Raw genomic sequence first — 24,826 nt, forward strand, 5'->3', positions numbered from 1 at the left:
CAAAGTCAGAGTTAGGCAGGGGGGAAGCCGTGAGTCTTTGTGGGCACTCTGCTGTGTCCAACCGTCCAGGGCTTAACCCCTTCTCTGAGGGCGAAGCAGCCCTCGTTTCCATGTTTGAAAAGACTTTGTTTTGAGATTTGTTTTGACTTATGCTGGGGGGCAATGTTTATGGCGCTTTCGTCTTCCCTACGCCTGTGGTTCGCTGCCAGATGCACTGGCGGTTGCCACCTGGGCGGGCTGATATCAAATGTTCTTATTGTTTCCCGCCTTTCCTGGGTGGAAGTTTGAAGGTTTTGTGACTGAAGGTGTGGGCATGGGCAGTCTTGGGAACTCGCCCTAAACCTTTGCGTCGGGTGGGAGATGCGCAGGGGTCTTTTCTCCCTATTTCCCTCTACGGGGATGTCTGTCGGTGTTCAGCCCCACTCGAGCCCCCGAGAACACCGCAGAACACTTCACGTCCACTTTCCGTTCCGCGGACTCCTGTGGCTTATGAAGCCAATCCAGGGTAGGTAGTGCGCATGCCTCAAAAGTCACTGGCACTGAAAAAACACTGCGGCAGCCAAAGCAGAACACTTCACGTCCACTTTCCGCTCCGCGTTCCGCGGACTCCTGTGGTTTATGAAGCCGATGCAGGGTAAGTTGTGGACACGCCTCCAAAGTCACTGGCACTGAATAAACACGGCGGCAGACACTGCAGAACACTTCTTGTGAAAAATGACTCTTTTACTGTAGGCTCTCTGCGGCCAGACAATAGCAACACTGGCCACAGAGAGCCTATGGGCCCCTTTCCATGTCGCAATTGTGTTAACTGTAATAATGTAAATAGGGACATTTGGTATTCCATCCCAGAGCTGGCAAATAATATTTTTGAGATGTTTGGCAATTTGTGATATAAATGTGGTATACCCATGACATTTGGTTACTGGAAAACTGACGTAACATTCCTTCTGCCCTGAGCTTTAACATTCATCCCCTTTATAAGAGAAAAGGGCAACTGCAGCTCCTACAACAAGAGGTTGAAGAGGCTGGGATACGGCAATAACTCGCAAGCTTCACCCATTGATGAACTCAGTCTCCCACAGCACCATAGCCATCCCCCAAAGCTTCTCGCAGACCCAGAGGCAGCCAGGTCCAAGGCATTGCTCTATGACAGGCCACAGGGTGTGAGACTGCCCTCCAACACCACACCCATCCCCAAAAGCTTACTGCAGGCCTGGGGGAGCATTGCTCTATGACAGGTGTGACGAATTGCGGAAATTCTCCCCAGTGCGGATCGCCCTGCCCTCTGTGAGGCTAGGGAGATGAGTCCGCTCTGCAATACCCTCCCTAGGGGCAGAGGCAAGTGGCACCTCAACGTGAGAGACTCCCCCCTAGGGGGCAAAGACTCCTGTTCCCGTGAGGAACTCCTTCAAGTAGTGGATAGCATGGCCTAGATGGGGTGTTTTACAATACCAGCCCCTTTGAAATACTAAGACTGGGATGAAGAAACTACAATACCAGACCCTGTGAAATACCAAGACTGGGACAAAGAAACTATAATGCTACCCCAGTGAAATAGCAAGACTGGGACGAATAAACTACAATACCAGACTGTTTTATAAAAAAGGTCAAGTCGGAATTCCAAGATGGCAGCCGAGCAGGGCAGACATGCGAGAGCATAGCTCCGTCTCCCAGCTCACGCGGCAACTAAAGAAAATATAATAAAGCAGACAAATGACCCTCCAGAGCTAGACTCTAAAGAAGCCTTGCAGTGAGAACGTTACCCGGACATCGAATCTACCTTGTGAGGGTAAACAGAGGGACCGGCGGCGGCGACGAGAAGAGGGAGGCCCACATGAGCCGCCCCGCAGAAGCCCAGCAACCGTAGAAGAAAACCCGGACCACCGATCGGAGAAGTGCCGCAGGAGCCAGGTCCGGCGGGCCCCCTCCTATAGTGATCCGGACGCACATAGAAGAAGTGGGGCCCCGGATAACAACCTCCAGGCTCCCACCAAGTGAAGCAACCCCAGCGGAGACGCAACGCTCATCGCGAGGACCTCGGAGATCAGGAGCGATCGCCGGAGCCCCCAGCAGAACTCTCTAGCGACTGCCCGCCGAGCTCCAGCTATCGCCAAGGGCACCCCACGGAACAACTGTCAGAGACACAACAACAAGAGAAGAAGCTCCTCACCCGATCGGCTCAGAGACTGGCGATAGAGCGAAAAGGACACAGAGAAGCAGACCCAGCGCCGGGGACTCCACACGCTGAAGGGGAGGACATCAGAGACCACCAGGCCTCCACCGGGGACCAAGACAAAAGAAATAGCACGGTAAGCCCACAGGGACAGTGGGAGAAAAATGGCCAACAGTTTCTAACAGGCAAACGCTCCCCCTCATTCCCCCTACCCCCGCCGGGCCCTCCAACAGCAAGGGCCAGGGACCAGCGAACACTCAGCGGGGTCGGCCCCCCCGCGACTCCTCACTGCCCGCAAGGACCAGGAGTAGTAGGAAAAACCTAAGGCGGCGGAATAGCCCCATGGGGGTAAACGACCATCAATAAGGAAAGGAAGCAGTGGGGGGAGATCATTAAGGACCAACACACCCTCGCAACCTACCCTGCAGAGAGGGGGCTACCCCTCAACAAATTACAAGATGGAAACCCCCACAAAGGGAGCACCCACAAAAAAGACTACCCGCTTCATATGAAACACGGACAACCAGAAGGGATACAACGTGGAGTGGAAACACACACACCACCCCACGGGGAGAAAAGCACCAAATAGGTCTAAACACGAAACACCCCACTACCACAACTCAGCGGACACCCCCCAAGGAACAGACACGGGGCGGTCCACCCCAGCTAAGCAATAAACCCCGAAGGGACAAGCAACCTCACAGACCCGAACACAAGCAGAAGAACAACCATACTGTCAAAGCTACCATAGAGAAAGAGTCACATACATGTCAAGATCTAGAAGCCAACAAGGGCATCAGGCGTCACTGCCACACAGCAGCAAACACCAACAAGATCAAGATCTAGTTCAAATCTGGGGCACAGACAAAGCAGCAAAACCGAAAACACAGTCGCAGAAAGAGAAGGGGAAGACTACTGCTGAACTCCCAGAACCCACAGAAATGGCCACGAAAGACGACATGAAAACGTGGTTCAAAGAATTCCAAGACCAATTCATTTCCTCCACGCAAACACATTTTGAAAACATGAAAGGAGAGATGAAACAAGCAATACAGGAACTGAAGAAAGATATAGGGAACCTGGAGGAGCGAACAGACCAACTGGAAAGAACAGTCCAGAACCTAGATGACGAAACACAGCAATACGCCGAGGCACAAGAACGACTGGCAAGACTGGCCCAAGAACTAGAAACCCAATGTGAAGACTTAGAAAACCGCTCCCTTAGGTCAAATATTATAATTAAGAATATGGCGGAATCGGTCGAGGACAAAGACCTCTGTACGGCAGTACAACAGGTGTTCCAGGACATACTCATGGATGGCTCAGGGGAAGAGATCAAAATAGACAGAATCCAAAGGGTCGGCCCCAGAAAAGCGGGTGAACCAGGCGCCCGCTCAAGGGATGTGCTGGTTGCTTTAGCCCATTACTCGCAAAAAGAACAAATCCTAAGGAAGGCCAGGACCTTAGACCACATAAGGATGAATGGCATAGATATACAGCTCTTCCAAGATCTGGCACAATCAACGCTCAGGAAACGAAGAGAGATGGCCCAAACAACAAAATATCTGGCAGAGAAACAGGTGCGATAAAATGGACGTTCCCATTTGGCCTTCTCTTTACGTGGGAAGAGAAACAGCATCGCATCACCACATGTGAGGAGGGCCTCAAGATATTGAATGTCCAAGAACAAGACAAAGACGCACCAACTGAAGGGAACAATCCCTGAGAACGACGTGCCCCGAGGGGATGGCAAACTGTCGATAAGCGAAAGCGTTGCTAAACCCGGAACCAAGACCGCAAATAACACCATCCCAAGACAGAAAGAAGAAGACATCACTGATAGACGTGAGACTTTGCGCACGCTAGATGAGAAAGCCTAGGGTCAAATGTCACATGAGATTGCGGCAAAGCCTAGAGACACTCTCGGAATCCACAAAAAACTAGCAGGGTTTAGGACTCCCTGCAAAGACATTGACCTGAGATGTTAGAGGACATGGAGCGAAGGCCACCCGCCCGAGCACCCATAGGGCCCATTGCCCTCCTCAGGGAAAAAGTTGGGGGAGAAGGGAGGACGGAAGGGGGGGGGGGGAGTTGTGGGGGAAGTTCAAGAGGGAAAAGTTTCAATCACCGGTACCAATGGACATACCTGCGAACCACACGGCAAGAGACAAAGTAAGCGACAAATGCAAAAGAAAGGATGGGGCTGAAAATACTCACCTATAACATCAGAGGCCTGAACTCTCCCATAAAAAGAAAAAAAACAGAACACTTCCTACACATAGAAAAATTCGACATTATAATGCTACAAGAGACACATATACAGAGGAAAAGGAAAGGACACCCCCGAATAAGATGCTACAATCAAATAATACAAGCCAATGACGAGGAGAAGAAAAAAAGCATCCTGATAGTGTTCGCTAACCAACTCAATGTACAAATACGAGAAACCATGCCAAACAAAAAAGGCCGCTACCTTTTTGCAAAAGTACAGATCGAAAATCGACAACTGACATTAGCAACCATATATGCCCCAAACACAGGACAGGAGGGATTCCTAAAAGACACATTGAACAAACTGGAACCGTTCGCAGTGGGAGAAGTTATTCTGTCAGGAGACTTCAATATAGCATGGAACCCGAGGGTAGACCACTCAAACCCCAAACAATCGCAACAAGGGACACCGTCACAATCTCTAAATGTACTGATGAAGAAAATGGCCCTAGAAGATGTATGGTGCAGAATCAGAGGCACAACCCTGGGATTTACGTACTACTTGCATGTACACGGCACGAACTCCAGAATTGATTACATATGGGTAGCCACGAGCCTACTAGGGGAGATTCAAGACGTAGAAAAAGGCCAGAGCTCCCTTTCATATCATGCCCCTTAGTGGATATCACTGCCCAAGATTCGCAAATCCTCAGGCCGCTGGCGATGGACACTTCCAAGAGAAACACTACAGGATCCGGTAACGAGAGAAACAATTAGAGAGGAAATAACAGAATACTTCGAACAAAATGAATCCCTGGAAATTTCAAAAACTACACTATGGGAAGCCTTTAAAGTGGTGATAAGAGGACAACTAATAGCCCTGAAAGCACAGAAGGACAAGCAATCTAGAAAATGGGAAAACAAATTAGAAAACAAGTTGGAAGAGATAAGAGGAGAAATGGCAGACAATAGATCCCTGAAAATAAAGAGAGCCTATAGACACGTCCAAAGTCAGCTAGAAGCAATCAGAACCAAAAGAGCGGAAACACAACTCCTACATCTAAAGCATTGGTACGCGATAAAATCGAACAAAGCAGACAAATTTCTGGCAAGACAGCTGAAAGGGAAACAACAAAACCATACGATAAAAGCATTAAAAGACGAACAAGGACAAAGGGTGACAAAATCCAAAGAGATAAAAGAAATATTCACAGACTATTATCAGAACCTATACAACTCAGACAACACAAAGGAGGAGGATCAGAAAATATACTTGAGGGGGATCACCCTACCATCCATCACCCCAGAAGAAAAAGCAATATTGGCTGCACCAATAACACTAGAGGAGGTAACAAGAGCAATTAGAGATCTACCTAAAATAAAGCCCCAGGCCCGGATGGCTACACAGCGACCTTTTATAAAACTTACACGGAAACTCTATTGACCGTGTGGAGTGGTCTATGTTGTTTGCAATACTGAAGAAAATGGGCATGGGCAACTCGTACATAGACATGATACGAGCCAACTACAACTCACCCTCAGCAAGAATTGCAGTTAACGGATAACTCTCAAACAAGATCAACATAGGGAGAGGCACCAAACAGGGTTGCCCATTGTCCCCCCTCTTATATGCAATCTTTCTTGAGCCACTGCTAGCAAAGATAAGGCCGTCATCCAACATCAAGGGCATAGAAATGGAAGGGCAGACACACAAGACGGCGGCATATGCGGATGACATGCTGATGACCCTAACCGACCCAGTGAACTCACTACCTCACCTCATACAAGAAATTGAAGACTACGGAACAATATCAGGGTTAAAAATAAATAGGCAAAAGTCATCGGTAATGGCCCTGGCCGGAAACACACTAGAAATACAGAAAAAACGGAAGAGTTACAACTACAAATGGCAGAACAAGGGATATGATACCTAGGAGTCACACTGACCAACTCAATTAAAAACCTCTGTATAGGAAATTACACGAAACTAATAGAACAAGTGAAAAGAGATTTGGAAAAGTGGAACCCCCTCTCAATATCTTGATGGGGAAGAATTACAGCCATAAAAATGACAATACTGCCCAGACTACTATACTACTTCCAAGCACTCCCAATAAGAATACTGGCGACATTTTTCAAGTCACTTACAAAAGTAATAACAAAATACATCTGGCAGATCAAAACCCAGAGATTGTCAAGTCAAGCACTAACGGTGCAAAAAGAAGAAGGAGGAATGGCCCTCACCCATTTCCGGAAGTATTATGAGGCGGCCCAAATGTGGGTCCTGAAGGAGTGGATCCCAAACACATCAGAAAAAATATGGGAGGCTCAGGACAGAGCAGTGGCAAGATCAAACACGCGGCATCTGTTATGGACCAAACCGGAGCACAGACACCAGAACGTCTGAATAAGTGAGATCATGAGATCAACCCTGGAAATTTGGGGCAGAGCGACCAAAAGAGAAACATTGACAAAAGATCCAGCCCCCTTCATACCAATACTCGACAACCCGGAATTTCTCCCAGGCACGGAGAAAGGAACATTCCAAAAGTGGAGAGATGCAGACTGCACGAAAGTGGGAGACATGTACAATGGGCTACAAATAAGATCATTCACGGAATGTCAGGATCTACTGGGCCTCACAGAAAAGGATAGATTCCAATATGATCAACTATATCACTGGCTTACTTCCCCGAGATTGACACAGGCAATAACAAGAGACCTGACCTCATTTGAAACATATATGATGACACAGACAGGGGAAACAAAATTTGTATCCACACTATATAAATTCAGAAATACCCAGACAGAGGAAATAAAATGACAATACATGAAGAAATGGGAAACTACCCTACGCAAGAACATCACGAGAGGACAATGGATACATCTGGCAAATAATTCCAAAGTGGACACAGGCGATCCAGACAAGAGAAGCATGGATGAAAATGATCATACAATGGCACTATACCCCGGAAAGACTCCACCGAATGTTCAACACAACACAAGACAGACGCTGGAGGGGATGCAATGAAGTGGGCAATTGGAGACACATCTGGTGGAACTGCCCGGAACTACAAAACTTCTGGACAGAAGTAAAAACTCAAATGCAGTTCGGAAATACTAGGGGAAGAGGTGTGGATGTGTGGCATGTGGAATCCCCAAGACAGGACTCTAACAAAGACACAGAAGAGAAATTTTATGGGATTCCTCACGGCGGCATGGCAAGCAATCGCACAGAAATGTAAACAGAAAATACTCCCATTCAACCAAGAATGGCTACACAGAATTTGGACATTAGTAGCGATGGAGAGAATAACTTATAACAGACAAGGAGCCAGACAAAAATGTATAACGGACTGGGGAGAGGTGATAGACTACCTACAAAGCGACTATATGCTGCAGTGGTGCCCGCACAAAATCCACATCCTGGACATGTTACGGGATGAGTCAAAACACGAAGAGTGGAAGCAGAAGGAAATGCAGGACAATACCACCGATGTGGGGGAAGGAGGGAGGGAGATGGGGGGAAGGGATGATGTTGAAATCCCGATGTTCTTGTTTAAAGAAATGCCAATAAAAATAATACGAAATAAAAAGGTCAAGTCCCTTTAAATCCGTATGCCCAATCCACTGAGAATAGTATGTGGATAAATGTGCCTGCAGAGAGAGAGGAGCAAGAAGGAAAGAGAGAGCGAACCATGTACGTCAGCTGGGGAAGGCCCCAAGCTACGTCAACCTATCAGGAAAAGGAAACCCGGAAGCCTGTGAGTTTCAAATTCACTTAACTTTGCAATACGGTACATCAAAGCTGAGGCGAACCCAAAGCACGAGAGAAAGGGAGGGCAGGAGCCCACTAGAAGGTGGTGGCGAATCACAGACAGGAATCTGTGGTGGACAGCAGGTCCATGCAACATCGCCAATACCCCCGGCATGAGAAGGCTGCAGGGTGTAAGGTCACACAATGGAGGGCCGAGGTGCCATGAAGAAACCGGAAATCGCAAGGAGAGCGATGCCGAAGGAGAAAGGTGTCAGCGGTCCATTAACCGAAAAATGGTTTCCGATGAAGGCGGCTCCTGAAGACGTTGTTTTACCGCATCGAAGGTAACGGGAGAATGGAAGGCCCAGGAGGACCCAAGGGAATCATTATACCGCACAGTTAGCACGTCACAGTAGAAAGTCTGAAACAGAGTTAAACTTGAAACAAAGGAAGTGCAAGTGTTGTAACTTTAGAGAAAGAACTGTTGAACAGCTAAATAATGAGAGAAGAATGGATAATAATACCCTGGCAAAGGGGGAAAGTAACTGGACATCTCCTTCAAAACCAACATAAGTTTGAAGATGAAGCAATATATGGAAAAGAGCTTAGAGAAAGTAGGCAATTGAACCACTCATCAAGTAAAGCCTAACAAAGATATGTTAGCTTTCAAGGAAATGCTGCAAACCACAGACAATAAAGGAGAACTAATAAGAGAACCCCAAGAGGGATATCCAAAGAGAAGAGAAAGCCCAATATCCCAATTAAGGAACTGAAGAGTTTGATCACAGAAATCACAAGAGACTCCTCGTTTAACTGCTCTCTGCAAAGAGCTGCCTGGTGGGGTCAGTAGGCCATGCCCCTTTGATGAGCCCCTGCTCGTTTTCCCTTGCCACTTAGGGCACTGTCTACAGAACACAGGATTGAATACTGGCAGGGCCAACTCAATCCTTTATCCTTACAATGTTGAAGGTTGCATAATAACGTCACCTATTATTTCACACCGTCGAAATGAGAGATGATACACAGCACGAACTGCAGTGATAATAATTTAGCTGGGCATATCAGGATGGATATGGTCAATTATAGCTGTATTTGGCCAGATGTGGCTGGTACGACATCCTTTCATTGCCTGCAATTTCATCCCCTGCCATTTCAACATGAACCTTCTAACGAAAAAGCTCATCTAATTTTTTAGGGTGGGGTGGGAAAGGGTAGATAAGGGGTTGGGGTGGTAGGGAATAGCTAAAATATAAGGGGGGACAAGGGGTAGGGGGATAACCCCCCCTCCCCAAAACAAAAAAAACGATGAATATTTTCGTTAGAATGTGGGGATTCTAACGAAAATGAATTTACAGGCGATGAAAGAACATGGAACCATGTGGCTTCCCCGGGCAGATTACATCAACATGTGGACATAGGAGGCTGTGCTTGCCATATGATTGCAGCACATGAGCTGTACCTTGGTATATGAGGCTGTATCTGGAAAAATAATGTCTGTAATTGGATTATTGTTCTTTACCCTGCCGGCGGACTGCTAAATCTATCAAACAGGTTTGCACATGAGCATATAAGGCTTTACCTTACTACACAAAGCTACTCCTGGCATAAGATAAAGGGAAACCTACTGGATTTGTTCAGTTTCATGTTGTTGAAGAGTAGACTACATGTTATCACATACATATTGGACATCGAGAAGCACTTCCCTGCATGGAAACTCTGCTGCGCTAAAACTTTTCGTCTTCAAATCCTGTCGCATAATCTATAAGGCTGTCACCCTAAAGTCCCCATGCTTCCTCATTGTGAATCTCAGCATCTCTGGAGGCCTGCAATCCACCAGAAGTAAGGACATGTGCAGATTTGAACTCTGCCAGTGCAGGAAGGGAAGAACCAGAAGACAGGCCTTCTCTGTCTGTGCCCCAAGACATGTGGCACCTCCTCCCTGTCCTCATCAGACTCGCCCCATTGCTTCTACAGTTCACGAAAGAGTACAAGACCCTCCTCTTCAGGAAATCGTTCCTCCCTAACACCTAGGTCCCCACACCCTGCACTCTACCGGAGACTCCGTGGTCTGCTCCCCACTGTGTCCTCCTCTGGTTGCTTGTAGGTCCCTTGCTGCCAATTGCCTGGCCTCCCCTGTTGTTATCTCACCCGCTCCCTTTTTCTCTGCTTCCCTCACTATGCTCTTCCCAATCTGATTGTAAGGTGCCCTGTTGCTTCCCAAAGCTAGGCCCGCGCTCAATAAATGCCATAATAATAGTCTTTAAAAAAGTGCATTTGTGGAAATGAAAGTCACCATATTGTCCCACTGAAGGCCAGAGGGCCTTTCTTATAAGTATAAGCATGTCTATGTGTTCCTTTTGCTGCACAGTTTGTAGTTTCTAAGCAAGGAAAACATCGAATCTGAGTCTTATTTGCTTTTCAGAGAACACAAAGAACCACTAATGTATATCTTGCTATGCTATGGTTTCTCCTACATTGCACACTGATGCAACTACATAGGAAAGAGGATACCTTATAAGCTTGGACACGTCCGCTGCAGCGATAGGAGGTGCCAGATGGCAGAAGGCCTCATTGGCCACAAGAGTCCATTAGAGGACTGTACTCTTGCCCAGGTAAATAGTCTCTCTCTCTGTCTTTCACCAGGTGGGGGTATTGCAGTATGGAGAGGTTGCTATCCACGAGTGGTCCCTCAAAGATTATCAAACCTCGGAGGAAGTGATCGAGGCGGCCAAGAACATCAGCCGCCAAGAGGGCCGCGAGACGCGCACTGCCTACGCTATCCAGATCGCCTGGTACGTGAGTCGTGTAGAACCTGTGGGATGGTGTTGGGGTCTCGGTTTACACTTTTTGTGTTATTTCATTGGGCATCTAGTCCCGACCTGCCGGGCATCCTCCATTTTGGACCCAAGATGGTGCTGAGGTACTCAAGTGGAAGACGGAATAGCTTTGGTGAAAACCGCTCTTGATGTAGGCCAGTCTAGTGGTGAACTGCTGTGGCTGGAAGTTCAAAGAGAACTGGACCTGGCCAATAAGACATCTCCATGCACACGCATGCTCCTGGCACTGCAGATGGTCTCATTGCCCCATAGCCAGTGCTCCCAGGGCTGGCAGAGCATCCATAGTGAGCTATGGTCATGATTTATTTGGGAACCCTCTTCACTGGGCGGTGAGTCAGAAGGCTTCTGTGAGGGCCACACACCATAATAAGTTATGTTATGTTATTTTGCATTTATATAGCGCCTTATATACCATTGGTATGGTCTGAAGGCGCTGGTAGGTTGAACGCCCTTGGGAACCGAAGTTCAGGTCAGTAGAGAGAGTAGGGAGAGTCAACGGTGCGTGTGCGCATCGGGTATGTGTGCAGCTGGTGTGGTATTCGTGAAAAAGCTGATTCTTAGTGGTAGGTGTGATGGTTGAGATCAGGGGTATGTGTTCGTTCTGGCAGGATTTATCCAGACCGACTGTGGCTGCATTAGGCCTGAGGAGAACGCCTGGCTGGGGGGTGTGTAACCAGCAGTGTTTACTTAGAATGATGGGGAGTGAGCGGGAGATGTTAGTGTGAGAACAGTTATACCGAATGGTGTCACAGTATCTCTGTGTTCTAGTTGAGTGGTGGTGTAAAGAAGAGAGTAAGCGTGGGGTGTGATATGGTGGGTTAGATGCTCTTTCAAACGTTACCTGCATTTCAGACCACACTATGTACGTCGCGCAGTTCTATGCGCTCCAGACCGTTCTATGTACTTTTATTCATTCAATGCGCACACACTCCGTCTGTGCTACACACTCCGTTCTGCTCGTCGGCCGCGCGCGCTCCTGTCTGCCCCATGCATGCACTCCTGTCTGCCCCACGCATGCAGTCCTGTTTGCCCCTGCATTTCGTATTCATCCACCCTACGCAGTCACCCGCTCCCTGCATTCGCTCTCTCCCGCACTCATGCGTTCCCGGCACTCATCTACTCGCCGCACTCACCAGCTCCCCGCACCCATCAGCTCCCTGCACCCATCAGCTCCCCTGCACTCATCTGTTTCCTCACTCATCAGCTCTCCTCACTTCTCCGCTCTATGCACTCATCCGCTCTATGTACTCATCTGCTCAATGCACTCGTGCTTTCCACGCATTCAACTCGTCCGCTCCCCTGCACTCATCTGTTTCCTCACTCATCAGCTCTCCTCACTTCTTTGCTCTATGCACTCATCTGCTCTATGTACTCATCTGCTCAATGCACTTGTGCTTTCCACGCATTCAACTCGTCCACTCCCCGCACTCATTCGCTCACTTCATTCATCCGCACCCGGCGCTCATCAGTTCCTCGTATTCATCCGCTCCCGGTATTCATCCGCTCCCCGTACTCATCCGCTCCCGTAATCATCAAATCTCTTTACTCATCTACTCCTCGTACTCATCCACTCCCCGTACTCATCCACTCCCCGTACTCATCCGCTTAATGCATTTGTGCTTTCCACGCATTCAGCTCATCTGCTCCCCGCACCATCCGCTCCGCACACTCATCCGCTCTAAGCACCCATACGCTCTATGCTTTCGTGCTTTCCCTGCGTTCAACATTAATAAGCATTCATCAGTCCCTTAGAGTCATTCGGTAATATGTAGTAATCTTGGTCTATAAATTCATCCGCTCTGTAGCCTCGTTCGCTCTGTGACCTCGTTCGCTCTGTGACCTCGTCTGCTCTGTGACCTCGTCTGCTCTGTGACCTCGTCTGCTCTATGACCTTGTCCCCTCTACACACTCTTCCGCTCCACGCTCTCTTCCGCTCCACACACTCTTCCGCTCCACACACTCTTCCGCTCCACACACTCTTCCGCTCCACACACTCTTCCGCTCCACACACTCTTCCGCTCCACACACTCTTCCGCTCCACACACTCTTCCGCTCTACACACTCTTCCGCTCTACACACTCTTCCGCTCTACACACTCTTCCGCTCTACACACTCTTCCGCTCTACACACTCTTCCGCTCTACACGCTCTTCCGCTCTACATGCTCTTCCGCTCTATACGCTCTTCCGCTCTACACGCTCCTCTGCTCTACACGCTCCCTCGCTGTACACGCTCTCCCATTCTATAGGTTCCCCGACTCTACACGCTCCCCCACTCTACACTCTCCCCCTGTCTACACGCTCCCTCACTTTAGACACTCATGCGTTCTGTACATTCATCAGTTCTACATCCGCTTCTCTGTAATTATGCACTCATCCGCCATACACGCTCGTCCGCTCTTCACACCCAACCACTCCAGACGCCCATCCGCTTAACATGTTCATCCATTCTATAACTTCATCCGATCTACAAACTCATTCAATTTACACACTCATTCGATCTATGTAGTCCTCTGTTCTTCCACTCATGCATTATTCCATTCAGTGCATTCAACTGTTTATACTCAACCACTCTACACACTCAAACGCTTAACAAGTTTGTTCATTCTATACACTTATCCGATGTACATACTCATTCAATTTACACACTTATTTAATCTATATAGTCATCAGTTCTTCCACTCATGCATTCTTTCACTCAGTGCATTCATCTGTTCAACGGGCTTCATCTATTCTAACTATTTCATCTACGCCATTCATTTCGTTCCCTCTTCATGCATTATGTGTGTTTCAGCAGTTTACATCTCATTACAGTTTCACTATGATTTATTCTTATTATCCGCTTCACTGTTTTGAACTACATTATTCGTTTGATTCAGTTTGTCTTTCTAGGTTATATTCCGGGACATTAGCTGTCAATTTCTCGCCTCAGGTAGTTTGTTGGGTTGGTGTCGTTGAGATGCTGATTGTCTGTTTGGGTTAGTTTGGTTACCGGTTGGCTTTTAGGGGAAGAGCCAGGTTTTCAGCAGTTTGCGGAAAGATGTTAAATCCTCAGTTTGGCGGATGTGGGGTGGGAGTGAGTTCCACAGGGTGGGGGCCAGGCTGAGAATGCTGATCCGCCTAATCTGACTGAGTTTGTGTTAGGAATGACTAGGAGGCCGGCTGAGCTTGATCTTAGGGTGCAAGGGGGGTGATAGGGTTTTAGTTTGTCTTGAAGATATTGAGGTCCGATTTTATGCAGTGCTCGATGGGAGATGCATAGGGTTTTGAAAGTCACCCTTTGGGCTACTGGAAGCCAATGCAGCGTCTTAAGGGATGGGGAGATGTGGTCTCTTGGGCCGAGCGCAAGTAGCAATTTGGCCGCCGCGTTTTGTGCCCTTCGGAGTTTATTCAGTTGGTACGCGTGGATTCCGAGGTATAGGGGGTTTGCATAGTCCAGTCTTGACATAACTATTGATTGGACCGCAGAGAGTCTGTTAGGAAAGGAGAGATGTGGAAAGATGCGCCTAAGGGTTTTAAGGTGGTAGTGGCATGATTTTGAGACGTTGTTGACTTGGCGCGAGAGTGTTAGGTCAGAATCAAGGATGCACCCAAGATTTTTCACTGAGTTGCAGGGGCTCGGTGAGCTGCCCATGGCGATGGCCAGGGTAGTGTTTGCGGGAGAAGCTCGGAGTTGCCACATACCATGATTTCCGTTTTGGAGGGGTTTAACAAGAGGTGGCTTTGGGTCATCCAGAGTTCTATGTCGAGGAGGCAGGAGGCCAGGTCAGGTTGGGAACTGGGATTTGAGTTCATTCGTTTCAGAATTAGTTGATTGTCGTCGGCTTAGTTGTAACACAGGATGTTGTGTGAACGAACTATTGGAGGGAGGGTGATCAAGTAGAGATTGAACAGCAGGGCAGATAGGCATGCTCCTTGTGGGACTCCCGTGTCGACTGGTCGGGCTTGGGAGGTATAGGTGGAGAGTATCCTTATTTGGTACCTATCTTTGAGGAATGAAACTATCCATTTAAGAGCCAAGAAAGATTAGTGCAGCGCATCCCGCGGAGTCTGCTGTCATTTTAAGGTCATCCCAGATTGAGGTTAGGGTGGTTTCGGTTCCGTGACGGGCTCTTAAACCTGATTGTGCAGGGTCTAGGAGATTGTTGGCTTCGACAAAGGCATTTAGTTGGGAGTAGGCGGTTCTGTCAATGAGTTTGGCAAGGAATCTGGTGTTCGAGATGGGGCGGTAGTTTTTGGGCTGTAGAGGGTCAAGGGAAGGTTTTTTAACTAGTGGTTTGACATGCACTGTTTGAATGCGTCGGGAAAGATACCAGAGGAAAGGGAGGTATTTATGATGGATCTTGCGTGTTCTCCTGCGCAGGTGGAAGCAAAAATTTCTTTGAGGGTTGTGGCCGAACAAGGGTCCAGCGGGGAGCCAGATGGTTTGCGGGCAGATAGAAGTTTGAGAAATTGCTCTGGTGATATTGGACTAAAGGATTCGAACGTTGGTTGTATAGTGGTCGCAGCTGGTGGGCTGGCCGCTATGGGGGGAGAATTGCCTGGTGGATATAAGAGAGCCAGTTTGGTGGCTAGAGTATTTGTTCTTTCGAGAGCCGTGGTGTAAAAGTGGAGGGAGAGTGAGTCGCACAGGGATTGTGAGTGGGTTGGGACGGTCGTGGTGCAAGCCGGTTTGGTGAATTCAGAGATGATTTTGTGGAGTTCCGTGCTTGGGTTTTTGCAGTTTAGTATTCGGGAGTTGTAGTGGGCTTTTTTTGCTTTCCGGATTTCGGCCTTGTACTGATAGAGGTGCCGGGCCAAGGTGGCCCTGTTCTCCATGGTTTTGTCTTTCTGCCATTTGCGTTCTAGGTATTTATATAGTTGTTTAGTGGTCTTCAGCTCAGGAGTGAACCATCTGGGGAAAAGGCCACGGCGGGTTGATGGTTTGCAAGGGGGTGTGAGCTGCATCAGAGATGCGTTGAGCCATGAGTCAAAGGCATCAGGGGTTAGTTGTTCAATGAGTTGGCTGGTAGGTGGTGGAGATTGGAGGAGTGCGTCGGCTAGGTCCGGGACGATTATTAGTTTTTTCCAGCATTTGCGTAGATTAGGTGGTTCAGATTTGAGTACGGGAATGGGGACGGGTGAGCGAATGACGAAAGAGAGAATGAAGTGATCGGACCAGAAATGAATCAGGGTGCTGAAGCTGAAGATGGCATCAAGAGTGTGTCCTTTATAGTGAGTCGGGCCATTTAAGTGGGGTTGGAAGTTAATTGCGTCTAAACCGTCAACAAGGGAGTGTATCATCGGGTTGGTGGGGATGTCGAGCCATATGTTGAAATCTCCAAGAAGGGTGAGGTTGGGATGGTTTAGTTGAAGGGTGGCAATTGAGTCGCAGAGATTGTTTGCGAATTGTCTATCGTAGCCTGGGGGCCTGTAGATTATTAGGAAGCTGTGTGAGAGCAACGGTGAGAAGGATAGTTTAACGAGGAGTGATTTGCAGGAAGGAATGGAAGGTTGGTTGTCGCTGATTGAGGCGTGGAAGAGAGACTTGAAGACGAATGCTACTCCCCCTCCTCTAGAGGGATGGTTCAGTGGTATGAGGGAGTAGTCAGGGGGAAAGGCTTCACTGGCGATTGGAGCGAAGTCGTCAGAGAACCAAGTTTCGGTGATGAAGACCAGGTCTGGTTTTTCAGAGGCGAGGAGGTCATTGATGGAGAATCTGTTTTTTGCTACGGAACAGGCATTAAATAGGATGCAGTTCACATCGACAGACGAGGTTGGTCTCGTGGCTGCAGCGGAAGGAGGTAGTGGCGGGGAGAGAGGAAGCTGGAGAGGGAGAGGGTGGGTGATGATCTGTGGGAATAGTGGGCGAGCAGAAGAATTGGCGGGCTTTGGGCGGGATTGGGGGGCTGCATGTGTTCGGGTGATCGGGTTTGACTCGGGGGAATTGAGGGTGGGGTGTGGGCAGTTAGGAGTATCCATTTCAGTTGATGAGAAGTCGAGGGAGGTTGGTTTCAGAAAAGGTGAAGCTACGGGGGACGGAGTTGATTGGGCGAAAGTGGAGGAGGGTCGAGACAAGGGAGGCGAGGAGTGCTGACAGATTGAGGGGGACCAGGTGCGATTCCCTTTTAGTTTCTTTGTTGCGATTGGAGTTTGAGAGAGGGAGGGCGTGTCCGAGGGGGAGAGGGATGCAGCTTTGGTTCTTGCTAGGGCTAGGCGTGCAGTTTTTAGGGACAGGAAAGGGTGTGTTCGGGGGGAAAGTGGTGGGGGTTTGTGGGGAGGGCGGGGGTGGATGCTTGCAGGGCAAGGTGTGCCCGCTGTGATAGTGAGGGGAGCGGGCATGGTTAACGTGGACTGGCCGGTGGTGAGGTTCGGGGAAGGAGTGGTCTTAGGGTGGGTGGTTCGCCATCGTGCCCCTCTGGCTTGGTGTTTGGATAGGGGAATGGTAGGGAGTGCAAAGGAGGGTGGGGTGATTTGGGAAGGGGGGTACAGGACGGCTGGGACACCAGAAAGTGAGGGCGGTCCACAGTGGTCGTTTCCGACAGGCACTGCCGGAGTGGGTGCACTCATGCTTAGTACGAGCTGTTAGGTGTGATTTCAGTTGAACCTTAAGTTTATTGGATTTTATATGTTAGACTATGTCACTGGCTGTGAGTAGTCTTGGTTTCAGGGTTGTAGTAGTTTGCAGATATTAGGCCGTTTTGAGGTGTAGCTAGACCCTAGGATATGCTGGTTAGGCAGTCTATTTAGTTGTAGCTACAGCACTGCTATGATGTTGGTAGACTTTCTTCTAGAAAGCTAGCATTCTTCAAGTAAGCTGGAAGATAGGTAAGCTATTTAAGGAGAAGTTGAATGTCGCAACTAATTGTAGTTCTAAGTTCAGTAGAGGCCCGCTATTTGGCACACTTCCAAGTTCAATTTGCACAGAGATGATATTAGACTATTAGGTGCACTTCTAGCTTCAACTGTACACAGAGATGATATTAGGGTATTATTACACTTCTAGGGTATTAGGTACTATTAGGCACACTTCTAGATTTGATTGTACACAGGAGGTGGTATTAGGTCTACCTCTAGATTCAGTTTTGTTTAAAAGGGATTTTAGACTATCCGGCACAGTTCGAGATTCTACATTGTACAGATGATATTAGACTATTAGGATATTGGGTATAATTCTAAATTTAACATTTCTCAGAGAGCTAATTGGGCACAACTTCTAAATGCAACTTTTCTGTGAGAGGCTATCAGGACACTTCTGAATGCACTTCTAGATGCAACTTTTCTCTGAGAGGCTATTGGGCACAACTTCTAAATACATACATAGGCTATTGGGTACACTTCTAAATGCAACTTTTTTCTCAGAGAGGCTATTGGGCATAACTTCTAAATGCAACTTTTCTCTGAGAGGCTATCAGGACACTTCTGAATGCACTTCTAGATGCAACTTTTCTCTGAGAGGCTATTGGGCACAACTTCTAAATACATACATAGGCTATTGGGTACACTTCTAAATGCATTTTCTTTCTCAGAGAGGCTATTGGGCACAACTTCTAAATACACTGGCTATTGGGTACACTTCTAAATGCAACTTTTTTCTCAGAGAGGCTATTGGGCACAACTTCTAAATGCAACTTTTTTCTCAGAGAGGCTATTGGGCACAACTTCTAGGTACACACATAGGCTATTGGGTACACTTCTAAATGTAACTTTTCTCAGACAGGCTATTGGGGACATCTTCTAAATGCAACTTTTCTCAGAGAGGCTATTGGGCACAACTTCTAAATACACACATTGGCTATTGGGTACACTTCTAAATGCAACTTTTTTCTCAGAGAGGCTATTGGGCACAACTTCTAAGTACACACATAGGCTATTGGGTACACTTCTAAATGCAACTTTTTTCTCAGAGAGGCTATTGGGCACAACTTCTAAATACATACATAGGCTATTGGGTACACTTCTAAATGCAACTTTTCTCAGAGAGGCTATTGGGCAGAACTTCTGAATGCAACGTTTCTCAGAGAGGCTATTGGGCACAACTTCTAAATACACACATTGGCTATTGGGTACACTTCTAAATGCACTTTTTTCTCAGAGAGGCTATTGGGCACAACTTCTAAATGCAACTTTTCTCAGAGAGGCTATTGGGCACAACTTCTAAATACACACATAGGCTATTGGGTACACTTCTAAATGTAACTTTTCTCAGACAGGCTATTGGGCACAACTTCTAAATGCAACTTTTTCTCAGAGAGGCTATTGGGCACAACTTCTAAATGCAACTTTTTTCTCAGAGAGGCTATTGGGCACAACTTCTAAATGCAACTTTTTTCTCAGAGAGGCTATTGGGCACAACTTTTAAATACACACATAGGCTATTGGGTACACTTCTAAATGTATCTTTTCTCAGACAGGTTATTGGGGACAACTTCTAAATGCAACTTTTTTCTCAGACAGGTTATTGGGGACAACTTCTAAATGCAACTTTTTTCTCAGAGAGGCTATTTGGCACAACTTCTAAATATATACATAGGCTATTGGGTACACTTCTAAATGCAACTTTCACATGTTTAGGACAGGGTTTCCAAATTCAAATATACTGCAGAAATAATGAATTTAAATGTTTTGTTAGATGAGTGGTAGGGTAGTATGGCCTGAAGTAGTTGCTTCTGGCCTCGCCCTTGCCACACTTACTTGTTGTTGGCTTCTTACTTCTCCTGCGGATACCTGCAGATACGATCTGGAGCCATCCACTGTATGAGCCGTCCTTTGCCTCGGGTCCTTAGCCGATGGGCTGCCAGGCAGAGGGCTGCCTTGGGAGGACCGGCAAAGAAACAGGGAGCTTCTCTTCTGCACCAATCAGGGCCGGTCATTCAGGGGTGGCGGGAGGCGGGAGGAGGGACAAACACGGAAGGGAGACGGTCTGGCAGGAGGGAGGGCTGTACAGGGTGGAAGCGGGGTGGAAGCGGGCTGGGGCCACGAGCAGAAGGGTCTGTGGGCACCAGGAATTAGGCCTAAGAGTGTTTTAGCAGGCACAAACACTCACCGCAGGCATGATGGGCGGGTTGGGAGGCGGGAGGGGGCGGATCAGGAAGCGGGAAGGAACAAGGGTCAGGAAGGGGAGAACGAGGGCAGAGGGTCGCGTTTGCCTTCTCAGGCAGATTATATTAGCAAAATGGCACACAGTGCCAGGAAACACTCACCCAGATGGCCTCTGTGAGCAAAGGGGGCCACGGGTGTTGCAGTGGGGTTTTCTTTTAATCAAGGCCTTGCCGGACCAATCACGGCACGATGGGCGGGTTGGGAGGCGGGAGGGGGTGGATCAGGAAGCGGGAAGGAGCAGGGTCAGGAAGGGGAGAACGAGGGCAGAGTGTCGCGTTTACCTTCTCAGGCAGATTATATTAGCAAATATGAGCATATCCACCATTAGACAGGAAAGCGCATTGTAAGGACGATCGTAGAGGTTTCATAAAATGACTACCACTGCGCCCAGCTAGAGACCTACGCATTTCCTGTATTTCATATGGTTTACAGCTCATGGTGGTCCAAGAGAAGGACTTCAAAGGCATTTGCTCCCCCAGTACGTACAGTTGAGCACTGTTGCATACTCGCAAAGTGCTTTCTGTAATAATGAAATTGTACAGCAACAGCAATGTTAGCACCCTTTGGAGATCATTGTAGTTGGCTCAGCCAATCTGGATGGCTTAATACTGGGCAGTAATCTCTGATAGTGCCTGTAATAGAATTCCATCTTCCGAGCATTTACAACCTTCTCTCCGGCTGCCAGCCCCCTCCCACTGCCACCTCCCCACCCCTTTGTGCTGCCTCCAGGCTCTCTTCTGTGGTCTGCTCCACCCTCATCTCCTTCTTGCCTCAGCCACCCAACCTACCACTTTTTGACTCAGGTGGCCACCAGGGCCTCACTAGCATCTTCCCCGCTGACTCACTCGGCCAACCGCCCACAGCGTGTGTCACCATAACATCACCGCTCACAGTGGACGGCGCGGCCTGTCATTTTCATGTTCCTCTGATTTTTGGGCTCCATTGTCCCCCACCACAGGTGCTAACAGCCTTAGCGCCCTGCGGGTGGAGCAATGCCAAACATTAGGTGCCTTTTGCCCTCCCTAAGCAGCCTTTTCAGAACTTTCAGACTGGCTCAGCCAATCAGGATTGAGAAATTACAGGCTTACCTCCTCCTCATCAGCATCAGACTCACCCCCAAGCTCCTACTATTCAGAAAAGAACTCAAGACCCACCTCTTCAAGAAATATCTCTGCCTCAACACCTAGGCCATCACATCGCCCCTCACACCACCTGACTCGCTAGCCACTGCCCGCCCCCGCCCCTCTTCTCCCCTGCACCCCTCCTCTCTGCCCCTCTGTATCCCCCCTGCTGTATATCTGCACTGTTGTATACATCTGTAAAGCTCTCCGTTATGCATCTGTACTGTTATATACCTCTGTAAAGCGCTCCGTTATGCATGTGTACTGTTGTATACCTCTGTAAAGCGCTCCGTTGTGTATCTGTATTGTTGTATACCTCTGTATCCCACCGCCCGCTGTTTATCTGTACTGTTGTATAGATCTGTAAAACTCTCCGTTATGTATCTGTATTGTTGTATACCTCTGTATAGCGCTCCGTTGCTTCTCGGAGCTAGGCCCGTGCTCATGAATACCGTAATAATAATAATAATTACAGGCACAAATCCCTGTTACTTTGCCTTGGAATTTCGAGATCCCTTGAATGTAGTCTTCCTCATCTCCTCCGCCACCCAGTACCTCGCTCATTTTTTACTTTCTCTTTGGGGCCGCCGCATCCACTCCTCGCACCTGACACAGCCATGTTTTTCTGTCGGCAAGTGTGTGGTGGCCTAAGTATTCAGGGTGGCTTTCCCCTCACTAATCTGGAAAATGTGCAATCTCTTTTGTGATTTGTGTTGTGAGTGGTAGGATTAGCACCTCAACTGGTACTAAACGCATTCCAGCCCCTATTGGGCGTCATTGCAGGGCCTTAGGTGTCCTTAGTGCTCCATAACGGCCCTCGCTTCCATCAAGACTGTTAGTCGACACCTCAATCCTGCCAATGTCCCCCTCTGAGGGCTTTTATGAATAATTAACTCCATTGATAGAATGTTGGGTGTGGCCCAGCCAAAAAAAAGGCTGTATCCTGGGCACTAATCTCCGAAAGTGCCCAGAATGTGGTCTTCCTGTGGCCTGCTGCACACCACGTTCTCTTCAGACTGTCACCTACCACACTACTCTCCTGTGGACTCCCACACTGCCTCTGTTAGGCACCCCGGTTGCTTGCACAGAGCTCTCTACTCTCCCTCTGAGCACCTTTACGGCCATTGCAGCTTCTCGGTGCCACTGAACAGTTACAATGGCTTTGTCCCTCCTGGCTGGCTGTTCCTCTTTCACTGCTACCCCAGACCACATCAGGGGGTGCTAAAACCCTTAGCATGGGCAGAAAGGATGGCAAAGCTACCCATTATTTATTTATATATTTATTGCATTTAGATCTTATGAGAGATTAAGCACTGCTCTTCGTACATCGGTGGAATCTAACAGGTAGGCATTGTTGTTTGTACAGCTAACTCATTTTTTCCTCTCGCACTCCGCACCTTTGTAACTTGGCCGAAGGCACAGCCTTACTCTCACACCCCTCTGCACTCACATATAGCACAAACACTATTGCACACCACCTCTGCCATAAGAAGGAAGCTTTATTTCACGACAAAAAATATGAACTGTAGCTACTCACATTTCTATCCACTTAAACACAACCCCTCCTGCTTAGTTCATAGTATACCTCCTTCCGCCCATCCACATGCCATTCAGACATGGGTGTCTGGCAGGGTATTGGCCACCATCTAATAACTTTAATGGCTGAAATGCACACACGCATAATAGCACCTCCCAATGTTCCCATAATTTGGACGTTGGTCCCTCCAAGAGTGTTCAACCAATAGCGCATTGGGACCATAATTATGCTGAAAAGCGCTATAAAACTGTCAAAATGAATGAATGAATTAGGTGCCCTTAGCCCACCTTACAAGCCCTGGCACTTTTCGTGGCTATGAAGTCAAGCTTTCCAGGCAACAAATGTCTGGCATTGCCCCCTGGGCACTAATAATAATAACGTTGATACTTTGGAGGGCCACTGTAAACAATAGGTCAGCAGAGGGCCTTAACCTCTATTATAGGACCTACCTTTTCCTCTCCCAACTGAATGCGCAGTGTCTCCTTTAGCCAACTCAATGTGGACAACACCTACTCCAAGCTTCCAACCATCTCTTCCAACTGTTTTCTTTTCTTTCTAAGGTGTTTCTGTGATTTTTTCTATAATATAATGCCATTTTATCTCTGGGGTTAGGGCTGTGATAGGTGTTACTGTCCCTCGTCTTGCACCCTGGGCTTTAGCACAGGCCCATAACTCTGGTGTGGGCAGATAATAGGATAGCCTTTCCCCTGGGCTGCCTGTAACGCTGCTTTTGGGTTCTCAATGGGCTTCCAAAAGCTGCAACTGGAGTCAGATGTGTAGCAGCCAAACCTCTGAGCACCTTGAGAACTCTCAGCTGAAAAGGGATTGTTTAGCCCATCTAAGGACGTGAACCCCAAATACCTGTCTCCTGTCCTAACCGCATTTAGCCGCATTTTGTTTCAGACGTTTTATTAGAACACTTCATTCTAATCGAAACATTTTGCGAATGAAATTTTCCATTCACTCAAACATCTCTCTTAGCTCCGCCATAGAGTGGAATGGTGGAAGCAGCGTTTACTCATCCACATCTCACAATTGAATCCCTAATTTTCCCTCTTATTAAGGGGTGTGCAACTGTGCACAACTGCACAGCTGGAGAGCCGAATGTACCACACAAGTTTTATGCAGTGGGCCCGACTGTCCACGGGGGATGTCAGGTTATAAAAAGAATTGCAGAGCGCGCATCCACTCAAGGGCATATTGGGGTTAGTATTCTCAAGACAGAGCTGGAGACATGATTCAATCATCTAAAATAGGAGTGTTTTCAGAGGTGAGCAGATGGTGGGGGGTCGGCGCGTGAATCTGAGAAAAAAGTGGGTAGAGGTGTACTTTGGGTTAATAATTCCATTTTTCTTTTACTGTAACGTGTGTAACGGGATGCCTTGCAACGCATCACCACTTTGATGTATTTGTATTATGGACCTGAAATCCTGTTTTCAAATAAAAATACAACTGCATGTATCAGCATGCAAAGACAAAACCCGGATCACACACCTGACATGACAGAGGGTAAGAGGAGAGCATAAGGGAGAGAGATAAAGAGGGTGAGGGAGAGATGAAAAGAGAGAGGGAGGAGAGAGAAAGGGTGAGGGAGAGAGGAGACAGAGAGGGCCGATAAGAGGAGAGAGACAAATAGAGAGGAAGAGAGACCGAGAGCGAATGAGAGAACTGGCGTTAAGCCAGTCGTCACTTGGCCATGAAACTTGTTGGCCTGCAGGGCCATGCATTAAGCACCATTGCTCGAATGTAAGAAGTCTGAAGAGGGGGTATTACTGGGCAGCGATATGTGGGAAACTTGGAGAACCTGCAGCCTACATCAGGTATCGAAGGCCACAGAGAGGCCAAGCAGAATCCAGGCACACACATGCCCTCATGCCTGGCCTTGAGTAGTCCTTTTCACACAGCCACAGGGGTGGTTTTGTTGCAGATATAAGGCAGGGGGATTCTTTTATATTAGGAAAGTGGGGCGAGCTCTGGTTTCATATCCTTTCGCAGCATGCGGCAGTCAGGCTTGGTGTGGCGTGGGCCAGGATTTCTGGGTGAGAGGATTAGGGTAATGAATGCAGGATTCCTTTTGGGTAGCACCTCAGTATGGGTTGCAGATAAGGTAT

The 24,826-nt window shown here is 48.1% G+C and overlaps 1 protein-coding gene across 1 annotated transcript in view; it reads left to right on the forward strand.

The window, feature by feature from the left end:
• Window positions 1–24,826, forward strand: part of ITGA10 (integrin subunit alpha 10) — a 610,846-nt gene that overhangs the window by 320,053 nt on the left and 265,967 nt on the right. The window contains exon 7 of the mRNA XM_069652761.1: window positions 10,785–10,933. Coding sequence (XP_069508862.1) covers window positions 10,785–10,933 — 149 coding nt within the window. The remainder of the gene's footprint in view (window positions 1–10,784; window positions 10,934–24,826) is intronic.

Source organism: Ambystoma mexicanum, chromosome 1p (genome assembly GCF_040938575.1).
Source record: "Ambystoma mexicanum isolate Mex_15411 chromosome 1p, UKY_AmexF1_1, whole genome shotgun sequence".
Classification (NCBI taxonomy): Eukaryota; Metazoa; Chordata; class Amphibia; order Caudata; family Ambystomatidae; genus Ambystoma; species Ambystoma mexicanum.